The sequence below is a fragment of the Poecilia formosa genome, unplaced genomic scaffold, assembly GCF_000485575.1.
Source record: "Poecilia formosa unplaced genomic scaffold, Poecilia_formosa-5.1.2 Scaffold103, whole genome shotgun sequence".
NCBI lineage: Eukaryota > Metazoa > Chordata > Actinopteri > Cyprinodontiformes > Poeciliidae > Poecilia > Poecilia formosa.
Genome location: NW_006800042.1, coordinates 2,082,412 through 2,094,890, shown reverse-complemented (window position 1 = coordinate 2,094,890; position 12,479 = coordinate 2,082,412). Strand labels below are relative to the sequence as shown.

At 37.0% G+C, this 12,479-nt stretch overlaps 1 protein-coding gene across 1 annotated transcript; it reads left to right on the top strand.

The window, feature by feature from the left end:
* The first annotated feature begins 10 nt into the window (after window positions 1–10).
* LOC103142981 (protein kish-A) lies at window positions 11–4,014 on the top strand. Its single transcript, XM_007559327.2, has 4 exons — window positions 11–108; window positions 1,233–1,342; window positions 2,332–2,366; window positions 3,168–4,014. The coding sequence occupies exons 1-4, from the start codon at window positions 106–108 to the stop codon at window positions 3,236–3,238; spliced, it is 219 nt and encodes a 72-aa protein (XP_007559389.1). The 5' UTR covers window positions 11–105; the 3' UTR covers window positions 3,239–4,014.
* Window positions 4,015–12,479: the final 8,465 nt, after the last annotated feature.

Sequence of the window (12,479 nt, the reverse complement as noted above, 5' to 3'; positions counted from 1 at the left end):
GTGTTACGCAGTTCGATACGTGTTTACGTAAGAGACGTCCTCACTAGTGATACTACGTAAATTCCAAAAGACAGGAAGTGTGATGTGGCTTTGATTGCTATCAAAATGGTAAGATTGTTTTCATTTTATTAGCAACATCTTAATTTATAGTGCAGTTATGTATTTTAAAATTCAAGTCTGCTTTTGTTGTCCGTCAGTTGGAAGCTGCGTGGCATGCTGCTAGCAGACATGCAGTTTATGCTAACCCAACAAACTGAGTTGCTAAAATCGGCTAAAGATTTAGCAAACTCCGCTGTGGTGTTTTCGAAAATGGATACATTGCGAACGTAACCGTATTATCACATGAGATAGCTTATGTGTCACCGTTTAAAGACCCGTACGTTGCTGTAAACGATGCAAACCGTAATGTTTTTTGAAGGTGTGCCACGTAGCTGGACCACTTACAGCATCTGGCTCTGTAGCGTGGCAGTTTATAATGACCGAACACACTTATTTAACTAGGTTCACTAGAGAGATTTGTTTTAACTGGATAAGCAGGGATGCATGTTAATCTTTCTAACAGCCTTCTTTTACAAACTTCCAATTGATGTTTATATTAAAAGTTAGATTTTTTCATAAATATATATAGTAGGGTGGTAATAAGGCTGTAGCTGTCATAAACTATCATTTGGTAGACTAGCTAAGCATGTACTCATGAAAGTGGTTGAATTGTTGTTTTTGCTCGTTTTTCATTTTTTTTTTAGCATATAAAATCAACTAAAACTATTTTTTAACTTGTGAGAGAAGTCAGTATTTAGCACAGATGATGTCACAAACCGGAATATAAGAAATAATAAAGATTTTCTCGGCGTCTTTCCTAAACGTCCAGCCCATAGTAGCACATAAAAAACCTACTTTTTTCAGAAGTGATGAGGCCAGTAACAAAGTCATGAGTTGGAGTACAAACCACAGACCTCCTGGTACAGACATATGTATTAAAGGTGATCGGATTTGTAAAACCTGAGCAATAACTAAATAACAACAAAGTGCACCATTCCCATTTTTTAAAGCTTTAATAAACATGCGAGAAAAAAGTCAGACGTTTGATATTTGGTTATGAAATGTGATCATTTCATGGTTATGAAATGTGATCATTTTATAACCAAATGAAAAGAAATTAGATGTATTTCTCTATACGTCTTAACTGAGCAGAACTTTGTGTCAAATATGTATTTGTTTTTTTTATTTTACAGTCAGCCATTTTCAACTTCCAGTCACTGCTAACCGTGATTCTCCTGCTGATCTGTACCTGTGCCTACATCAGAGCGCTCGCTCCCAGCCTGTTGGACAAGAATAAAACCGGGTATGATCCGACAGATTAAAAAAAAAATCATCTGACATGTTTCAGATTCTCTGGTTGTAAAAGAAAAGAAAAAGAAATAATTTTCTGTTTTTCAGAATTATTGCCATTATTGATGGCAATAATTTCAAGCTGCATAATCAACACACTGTCAGGAAGAGTTGCCATTGGCTTGGGTCTATCATGCTTTGTCTTTACATCTTCTTGTATATGATCAAGGCCAATTATTGCTCATTTATCCAAGCGCTTATTCACTACAAAGTGATTGGTTTTAAACTACTAGTTCATTCTTATTCACATAATCATTTTTTGTAATGCACTGTGGCCATTGAAAGTTGTTTACACTTATTAAAAAGCCTCTCTCTTGTCTCTGGGGTCTGGAAGCATAAGAACACATTTTAATAATCATAAGCTCATTGTTGTTTCATGTGCAAACTCTGTGATTCACTTGTTTAATAAACCTGGCACAGTCCATATGTGGCCAAAGCTGAACTCATTCACTGACTCACACAGCACTGATGAAGGGAGAGGCATTTCTCTAGACAAACACATAACAGGAAGGGTGGCAGATGGAAGGATTTGTAATTTCTTGTGTGAAAGGAATGAGGTATTTTGTGCTGCTCTTTGATGAAAGGAGATGCTATAAATCTTTAAATATGATCATATGGCAATATTCTTTTTGTTTATATCTGTGTAATAGTAAAATACTTTTTTTAAAATGTGCTGTTCTGACTGTGCCCTAGATATTTACTTATTAGTCAATAAATATTGGAAGACATCCTAATATCCACCATACGTTACTAGAATGGCTATAATTTTTGGATTGGGACAGCCTTCCTGGTTTTCTTTTTCTTTTTTCTTTTTTATGGAGTGAGGGTGACAAAGATTATCACAACTTCTGCTCTCAATATTTATTAAAGTTTATAAAGTACTAGATTTCAGGAAATGTTAATGATTGTTTTTTAAATGTTTTCTTTTATTTTGTGTTATAGACTCCTAGGAATTTTCTGGAAATGTGCCAGAATAGGTAAGCATGTTATTAATGCCTCTCATTAAATTAGAATATTATCATAGTTAATGTATTTTGGTCATCAGGTTGCGTCAAATGTTGCTGTATAATGAAATCAGCATCTCTGCAAAGCTTGTCGGTAAAGAAAAACAAGAAGTCTTCTAAGATTATCTGGAAGACACCTTTGCTGATTTTAGATCTTATGAAACGCTGGACCAACACTCCAAAACATGACTAATTGAAATTTTCACAGTGTACTTAAAGCGACTCTGTGCCTGTCTGTTTTTCATCCAGACTCTGGAAGCTCGTTTTCATCTGATAAGAGGAGTCTGGACCACTAGGCCATAGTCTTCTTTTCTGTACTCCTGCTGTTGTGTCTGAATCAGGGATGGCCTAACATTAGAAATATAAAAGTTGTGGCCATGTTCTGGATACTTCTGTATGCTGTGGCTTTGGAAGCACTTTCCTTTCATATGCATGTATGCAGCCCTCTATGAACAACCAGAATCATGTGGATGGAGTCAGCTGCTGTCTATTGGATACATGTCAAATAAGCAACCTTCACTGCAGTAGTGTAGGCCGTTACATAAAATTTTTGTATTAAGTCTTTCTTGTTTTTTATTGGGTTTATGACATTGAAGTTGAGGGGGTGAGGGATCAAGATCTATTCCAGTCAACTTACTTAAATAAATCTAAATAATAAACCTTTCAATGTTGTAATTTGTCGGGGTGCATCGTTACAGTTCCACAATTTCTATGTCCTGAAATTAGCATTATGAAATAATTTTCTTAAATTTTGACATTGTTCCCTTTCTTCAGGTGAGCGGAAGAGTCCCTGGGTGGCCTGCTGCTGTGTCATCATGGCGTTCAGTATACTGTTCCTGCAGTAGCACAGCGGCCGGTACAATTACAAATGGAACAATGAAGACATGGACAAGAAATGAGGCATGGACTGTATGTTCCCAGAAAGGACTTCCATTGGCTATCACTTGGATAATGTGTTAAAATTACAAAAAGATAAAGCCTAATTTTAACATGCCGTAACCACGGAGACACAGAATGTTTGTGTGTGTGTGATAGCACAGGGGTGTGCTGATAGTCCCGGTCTGTCTAATCCACTCTGCAGAGCTCCAGATTTGGGTCTGTGTTCACCTGAAATGTTTACGACTCTGATGCAGGTGCGTTCGCGAGGGGCGGGACTCAGGAGTGGCTTTGCTTCTATTAACAACTGTTTGCGGGATAAATTGATACATAGTTCGCCAAAGAAAATTGGGGGATTTGTGTTTGTTTATAATTGCAACGAGCTTAAGTTTTATACACACAAAAAAAGAAATCCACATAAATTTCCATACTTCTAAAAGCTTTTCATGGTTTGTCTGGATTCTTGTATCTAAAGAAGTTGAACACATTCAACACCAGTTTACTTCTGTAGACATGTCAAGTTTCTTCTTGTCCCTTATTTAAAAAAAAAAAAAAGAATTCACTCAGACTGCAGCTATTTATTTTATGAAAAACATTTTTTTTTAATTCTTTATTTTCGATTAGTACTGTCTTTTATCTTGGTTATATTTGTTGTAATGTCTCACAGTAAGGAGTGTTGTTAATTCTCTTTATAGACAAGCAAAAATGCATTTGCAATAAATCTTCTTTCAATGTTGTTTCTTTATGAAATTAATAGTACAGAATATGTCATCCTACCTAGATATTTACAGGTGTTGAGTTCTTGTTTAAATATAGTCCTGCAGACTGAAGGCCATGGAATAACATTCCCTGTAATCATGGAGTCAGCACTCATGTTCCCAAGGTTTACTGTAAGAGACGGATAACTATATACATTCCATGGCGTCAGCAGACATATGTTGGGTTTTCATTTAAATCGGAAAAACCTTGAAGTTACTACAATTACGTGGACAAAATCTAGGTTACTGTGGAGTTCATGCAGCATGTTTTGGGAATTGCGATCACATGTTGCTGTTGATTTGAATAATCCTTTAACTGTTTGACAGGATAAGAGCAGAATTCCCAGACAATGTTACCACTGGATTTTAAATGCTGCTTTCAGCAAGCGATTGCTCTGACAAAGTGGTGAAAAGCGATGTTATCAGAACATGCTGCCTGAATTATTTTCGACCACAAAGTTTAACTATTCTGGCAAATGATGGTGTGCATGTCGCACTTCTTTGCCTAATCCGATGGATCTCAAACTGGATTAAAAACTGATTGCAAAGCCACAAAGAAACAGTATATGTTGATTAAGTAAAGTGACCTTTGTTGAGTCAGAAACTACTGAAGTAATGAGTACAGTGAAACCCAGTAAATATTTTACACGGAAAATAGAAATCCTTTGTATTTGCTCACTGATATCCTTTTTGACCTGGAAATGTATTTGACCCAGTCAAAAATAAAATGGTATGAAACACTGAAGCAAGTGTTTCTGTTTGATAGACTTGCTACAGTACTATACATATACACTATGTATAGAACTGTGATCACATGAGTAACAATGGCTATTTTTAACTGCCATTACATTTACTGTCATTACAATATGACAAGGTGGCCATATTGGATTTTGAGGTTGGGTGGGTGAAAATGTACCTTCTGATTCTTCAGACCTTAATTTCTGCCTTTGTAAAAAAGTAACGTTACATTCTTCAACCAATCAAGTAATACCATGGGTAGATGTTTTTTGTTTGTTTGTTTTTGCTTTAAAACAAGCAAGACAAATAGTTATGCTACTGTTTTTTTAAATGCCCTTCAAAAATAATGGTACTTGCAGAAAGATATCGAGAACCATTACTCCAAACTAGTTGTTCCCAACTTTTTTCCAGTAGGTTTTCCAGTTTTTTTTTTGTTTTTTTTTTTCTGCTATCAAAACAGCGCAAAAATGATTTGTTGGAATATGTGGCTTAATTATGCACTTTTATTCACAAACTGAAATTTGCAAGTGTCGGGTTAGTGAAACTAATGGGTCAGTCCCACCAGAGTCAGAAATCCAAGTAGGAAGATCAGAGGCTTCTCACTAAACCAATCTTTGCATCCCTAATGGCTGCCATGCAGCTGCCAGAAAAAAAAAAAATTTTTTTTTACACTTTTGTTGATTTGATTCTCATCAGGTGTTTCTTACGATACTTTAGTGAAGATTATCCCACAGTAATTGAAAGTACAAAACATGTAGAAATCCTTCATTGGCTTGGTTTGCTAATAGTATTTAGGGTGGAGACAGACCACACAACTATTGGGAAACCCCGCTGGTTTTCAGACTTGGAACTGTAGCATGTTTTACCTGGTTTTGAAGTCATTTCCAGATCTAAGTTCCTTCCTCAGAGTTGCAACCAGAACTTGTTTTTATTTCTCAAAATTCTTTCCACTGCCTTTCCCCTTTTAGGAGGTTTCTGATGACCAAAGTTCAGTTTGCTTGTACAACTTTGTTTTGGGGTGTTGGTGTTTTTTATCTCTACTTCACAGTTAACCTGCTCAGTTTTACCTTGTAAATAATTGGCAGAAGAATCTTTCTGCTAACTATGGATCAAATTCTCAAAGAAGTTTAACTTCTGAACGATGGGCAGTCCCCTGAACGATGGGCAGTCCCACGCACATTGTCAGTGTGTGGGACTTATCAAAGGTCAACACTTGTAGACAAACTCCCTCTTGATAACTTAGTCCCTGATGAGCATCCAAATCTCAATAGGCCCTTATGCAGTCCCTTGAGGATTCATTGTGTGTGGCTGTTCCGGCACTTCTTTTTTTTCCCCTTAAGATAAAGCACCAAGTGAAGCTCTACTTGTGATTGTCAGGCTGTGACATAGATACAGGAGACGTAAAGGAGCAGGAAGCTCTTGGTCAACTTCTATCTTGGGTGCGCAAGATACTGGTAAGTTGCAAGGACATGCTGTGTCAATAAACCAAAGTAACTAAGGGTTGACAAGAAAACCCCGTGGGAGAGCTGGCGCTCGTCTCTGTTGATTGCAGCAACAGTCGTCAGTCGTGCCATGATAAAGAACGAGAATGAGCTAAATAGAATGGTTAGAGATTGCAGCCTACGTGATGTAGATGGGTTCTTCTGGGGCAAACTGAAACGAAACTAGAGCTGGTTTTGTATTCCACCCAAAATGTTTACCTCCCAATGAGCTGCTAAAACAATCCATTTAAAACCATGTCTAACTGCCAAAAGTGCAAGAAAGCATGCACAAATATATATGGTCACAGAATAATAGTTCTGTAATTTATTCAGCATGAACGTAATCAGAAAAGGTTCTGCTTGGATTATAACAGTTGACCGTCATCAAATTGCAAAAGAGATAGGCTAATTTACATTTTGACTAGTTGGACAAAAAAATTAGAAGACACTCTGAAGCATTTCAAATACATATGAACAAACAAACAACCCTTACAATTAATAACATACAATGCTTTGAGAAAACTATTTTTCCTAATAGCCTAATGACTGGTTGTTGCTACCATTCTCAGCAACAACTGCCACCAAGTATAGAATAGCAATGCGTTACTAAGGAGGGATTTTAACCCACTTTCTTTTATTTCTGCCACATTGTTGTGTTTTTGATCCACAACAATGTAATCCTTTCCAGACTGACAGATGTCATGACTGTTTCTAATCTCTACTTGAATTTCTTGAGATTGCAGGGAGGCTCTTTTAAAGTGATTTCTTGAACCTACAGATCCAGCAGGAACAACATCTCAGTGTGGCTTGTGAACTTGTTGTTAGTAATCTAAAAGAGAGGCTGATTCAACATTCAAGGAAATAACTGAGTTTCCACCCAAACAGATGGTGTTTTGGGTAGCTTTTTTGTCCTTGTCCTTGAGACGTGTTTTACTATTTGAAACGTGTAATTGTGATAAAATCGAAAAGCATAATAAACCCAAAAACATTTTGACAGTGCTGTTTAGACAAAAAAAATATGAAGTATTTATAAATCTTGCTATCAAGTGTAACAGATTTTAACACATTACACTATTAAAGCCAAAAATGTCTAGCAGACTGCAAACATACATTCATGTACAAATGATGTCATTAAACTTGCCTTACAGTCTTAGTTCAGCTTTCTTTCTAATACAGACTAAATCAAGAGCTCTTATATATTTAGTGTTGGTTAGAAACGTTCTCTCAGCAGAAACTTATGGTCCAATTAGGGCTCCGCTAAATGAAGGCAGTGCACCATAACTCAAAGCCTTCCCTTTCTCTGCACACATCATCACTCATTTAGGTCCATTAAAGCATCCAGAGCACATTAGTTTCATTTCCTTGTCTCTTTGATCAAATTTGAAAGTTTCTTCTAGTCGTTTTAGGGACTTCAAAGGCCACCAAGCCTAATAAAGACGATATCTCCTGCTGAGCAAGCCAAGGTTGTTCAAGAAGACCATGGCGCTCAACATTAGTAGTGGTGTATGTTTAAATAACTGTTTTAGGAGAAATAAATGTGCATATTGCATATGATTCCAAGATAAAATTAGAGGATGAAAATGATAATTATTTAATTCTCCAGGCATATTAAGTACATAGGATACAAAATGTTTTATTACTAGTGTTAAGCCACTTCTGTACCACAGAGAACATTAGAAACGTCTTCCTGAGGTCATGGATTTAAAAGATTGAACTGTTGCTCAGTGGTCTGAAGTTCTTATTTTAAATGAAACTAAAATGATCTTTTCATGTGAACTCTGGTTCTGGATTGCAACTGCATACTTTTAAGGAAAATCTGCATCACAAAACGTATTCTATTAGGGTTTTTTTTTTCAATGTGTGCCATTTTTATTTCCTCTCACTAAGTAATGGAGATGTTGATTTTTAGGCCTCTAACATATCTTCTAAGGAGTGTTACCCTTATTTTGATTCCAGATTCATTCAAATACACCTTCTGGTTCTTGAGATATATGGAATTAACTTTGGGGGCGGGGGGGTGATTTTTGAGAAATCTCCAACGATGCATAGGGAACAAGGGGTTAAAATATTTTGACACTGTAAGTACTCACACATATCATGTTTACTTTAATACGCAGTTTTTTGTTGGTTCAACTTATTTCATTTTAAGTACCACAACCTACTCTATAACCACTCAAAGCTAAAACTTAAACGTAGATATTTAGAATTAACAAAAAAAAAAAAATTACGACATCCTGTTTGGTTGTCAAACGCTGCCTTGCAGCTAGAACTGAATAATTCAAACAGTATTTTTGTGTGGCGTCTGCAGCCTCTCACTTTCCCTGTGCGTTTTCTCTGGGTACTCCAGCTGCTTGCCAGTTTGTTCATGTGGCTCTACTTCAACTGTCATCTTAAGTTTCAGTTTAAAATCAGTTTATGAATCTACTTTAATCCAATAACATGTAATCATTAAGTCAGAGTCCGATCCAATTTCACACAGTTCACTTAATATGAGGACGACACAGTCAAAACAGACTGCACTGTGGTGTAGGGAAAATCAGGACATGGTTTAAAGTCTCATGGTTCCTTGTTCATAATTAATCCTTTGTTACAAAAGTTCTCATCGTCACTGACTGTTTAGTTTTAAAAAATGAAATGACAGGGCAAAGAAAGACATGTAATATGAATGGAAAGATAGTTATTTGTTCGACAAGCACGTTTCTAATGCATTTTAACTGTCATTCAAAATCATAAATCACTTTGTTGGCCTGTAAGGTTTCTAACTTGTGCTTTTCCTTCTGTCCCTTGCTACTTGAATTGTTTTGAGGGATTTTAAAACATGGACAGATCAGTGATATGTTTGCTACAGGGCTGCTCTACACTTTTCTTTGATTAGTACAGCCCTTAAAAATCACCAGGCAATTTATGGCACAGATTTAGGGTGGAGAGCGTATAGCTGAAGAAACATGCCAACTTTGACTTGAAAATTCTGCCAGACACACGCCTATGTTGGAGTCATCGTACCGATGGGTGCAACCACCAGTTATTGCTTTTTCAGTAACTGTATCTAATGGGGCAAGTCTGTAGTGACTCTGAGCATAAACAATGTTTCTAACACTGGCAAAAACATTTTTTGAAATACAACTGTTTCTAATTAGTCCCAGTATTTTCTGGTGCAATAGCCAGATTTACAGTAAATCTCCATTCGCAGAGTGACGCAAACAGTGATGCTGCAGAAGACCACAAGCAAAATTCTCACACTTGTCTTGCTGCATGTTTAGATGTTGTGCAATAAAAGCACTGGGTCTTGCAAAACTTTTCATACCAGTTGAACTTTTTTGACATTCTTTAAAGTTACAACCACAAGCTTTCATTAATTTTATTGGGATTTTATGTGATACACGAGCTGTTCATCCCCCGCTTCTTAAAGATTGGGAACACCAAGTCTGTTACCCTGCAGGTATTACTACTTTAAAGAGTCGGTGATGTTTGACCCTCAGTGTCTTGAACCTTGACTTGAGAAAATCTCATTTACTCCTGAAACCCAGGAGTTTCAGGAGTAAATGAAACTAGCAAAACCATTGCGACTTTTGCTAGTTGCTTTTTTTCCTTAAGCATATCAGATGTCCCCACTGGGGTCCAACTATGGTTCCTCTGGTTTCCACTAGAAGTCCTAGACGTTGCCAATTCAGATTTCTTAGACAATTAAAGAATCCCAGTCAGTGGTGTGAGTTAAATGTCTCCCTCACTGGGTCCTTTGCCAGGTGCTCCAACTTTACTCTTCCCTCTCTCGTTTGGGTTCCTGAGGTCTATCCAACAGGCCACACCCAGCTGGCTTGTTACCAACAATTACAAACTACGTTGTGCTTGGACGCTGTGTAGAATGCTGCATCATGGAAACCCCATGCGTCACAGAGACATCCATTAATGAATCACTGCCCAGATCCAGATTGAGGAGGCAGTTTTCCCAAAATCCCAGTCTCTCAGATCTTGACTTATATTTGTATAAACCTTACATTTTATGAATTGTATCGTCTTCTGCATGTTATTTTAAAAAAATATATGAAAAGAGATATATTAAAAAAAAGAAGGAAAAAAGAAAGCTTTGACTCAAATATTAAATGTCACTTCTATCGAATCTCCAAATTACCATTTGGAGCACACTTTTTTGAGCTCCAGCGTGTGACTGCTATATGAAGTTATGACGACAAAGTGGTTTAGATTACTGGGCGAGGAGGAAAGACCATAAAAGATGACTGATCACCACAAGCTGTTGTGGTCTTATAGGGTTCCGATTGCAATATCCCATAAACAAATCATCCAAACATTCTCAGTGTCTTATGTCCGACAGGCAGTTTGTCTGATGACCGAGGCTTTTCTCTCTGTGTTGTAACCTGTTGAGCACTTTCGGTTTTTAGCTGTCTGAAGCTTAAGTGAAGAGAAACTATCCTCTTTTTCCCCCCAGATAAGACCAGTTTTTTTAGACGTGGGAACTTGTTGGAACTGAGAGTTACAAAGACTCTTCTGTCCCCTCCTTGTTTTTCAGACATGACTAAGGCACAGACAGGGAGATGATGTATTGGTCTCTGTACCACAACAGAAACAGGGAGGGGGGAGATTTTTCTTTAGCTAGTCACGTACTTTGCAATAAGAAAATATTGCTTTTTTTTTTTTTTGGAATTTGTGAAATTGTTTATGCACAAAATAGATATTTTTGTTTTAAGGAACAAGATATGCTAAGATATTGCTGCCTTCCTTGAGCATAAATGAGGATGAATTCTCATTGGAGACCAAATTTTAGCAATTTGTAAACTTCACACACACACACACACACACACACACACGCACACACACACACACACACGCACACATGAAACATCGCTGCAACCACAATCTGCTCTGGCCTGAAGAGCGCATCAAGGGCTGGTAACAAGGTCCATATGCTGTCACTTCCTCCCACTACCACCCTACTGCGAGGAGGTTGTATTAACAAGACCACAGAATCCATTGATTAACTTTCTGGAGGATGAAAAAAGACTAACACACAAAACAAGGGGAATTACAAGCTTCTTTGTGCAATAACTTTTTTTTTATGTTTGAATGTGCGCAAAGTCCATGATCTGGAAGGTTTATATCCTCCCATCATAGATCACTCTCATCTTCTGAGGCTGATTCTAGTGAAATCTAATGAGTGAAAACATAAAAACAAAGCCATTGCAAAACCCTTTGAACTGTTTTACATTTTGTCATATTAAAACCTCATGCATAAAAGTTTCCATCAGGACCAACCCAGCGTAGAGCATTATTGTGAGTTGGAAGGAAGAGGCTACATGATTCTTAAATTTGTTTTCCAAGTAAAAATGTAAAAAGAGTATTTTGGTGTTCAGCCTCACTTGAGTCAGTAATTTGTGGCACCCCCTTTCACTCCATTTGTACTTCAGAGCCTGTTAGGGTATGTCTCTTTGCCCAACTACGCACTGAAACGTGAAGATAATTCTTTGTCATATTTGACAGACAGCCAGATATATTCAATTAGATGTAGGTCTGCTGCACTTTGACTGGACCAGGCATAGCATAGGCTTATGCTCTGACTTAAAAAAAAAAATTATATATATATAATGCTTTCTTGGCAAAACATTAAAAAAGCTACTTTTACAAGACACTGTATCTCCAATGCAAATGTAGAATAAATTAGATTTTTTGAGCAATGACAGCGTATTTTTTGGTAATATTTCTTTTTAAATGCACATGATGAGCGTTGGACTTTATTTAATTTGCCCAATTATATAAACTATATGCACAACTCATGAGCCATATAAATGTGAATTTTCAGTTATTTTCTAGTGGTGTCGTAATTAAGCCTGCTTTCTACTGAAAAAGAGCTTACACTAGCTCACAAGACCACCAGTGCAAAAGCAAATTAATTTGTCATAAGGATGAATAAGCTTTAACTGTTCAAGGAAAAATATTTCCTTCATTGACATGAAAGAAGGGGGGCAGGATTACTTGATGAGTGTTATCCTCTATTGTTTTCCTTACTGACTGTTTCACAAGAGGGATTACACAACCACCAAAACCAGGATGAATTTTCATGCACATTGTTGGAAAAAGAGAACGCAGGTCAAGCGAGAGCATTTTGATCTTTCCCTTTCAAACTCACCGCAAAGAAAAAATATTGGCCCTTGCAGAATAGGCCATCTTAGTCTCTTTATTTTCAAATTAATCAAATATGTAGCTCTGTGAAACTTTAGAAG

Bases quoted from the DNA above. Each gene is read 5' to 3' on its own strand.
- LOC103142981 (XM_007559327.2), top strand. The intron at 1,343-2,331 runs GTATGATCCGAC...TTTGTGTTATAG, and splicing joins TTGGACAAGAATAAAACCGG to ACTCCTAGGAATTTTCTGGA. The intron at 2,367-3,167 runs GTAAGCATGTTA...CCCTTTCTTCAG, and splicing joins CTGGAAATGTGCCAGAATAG to GTGAGCGGAAGAGTCCCTGG.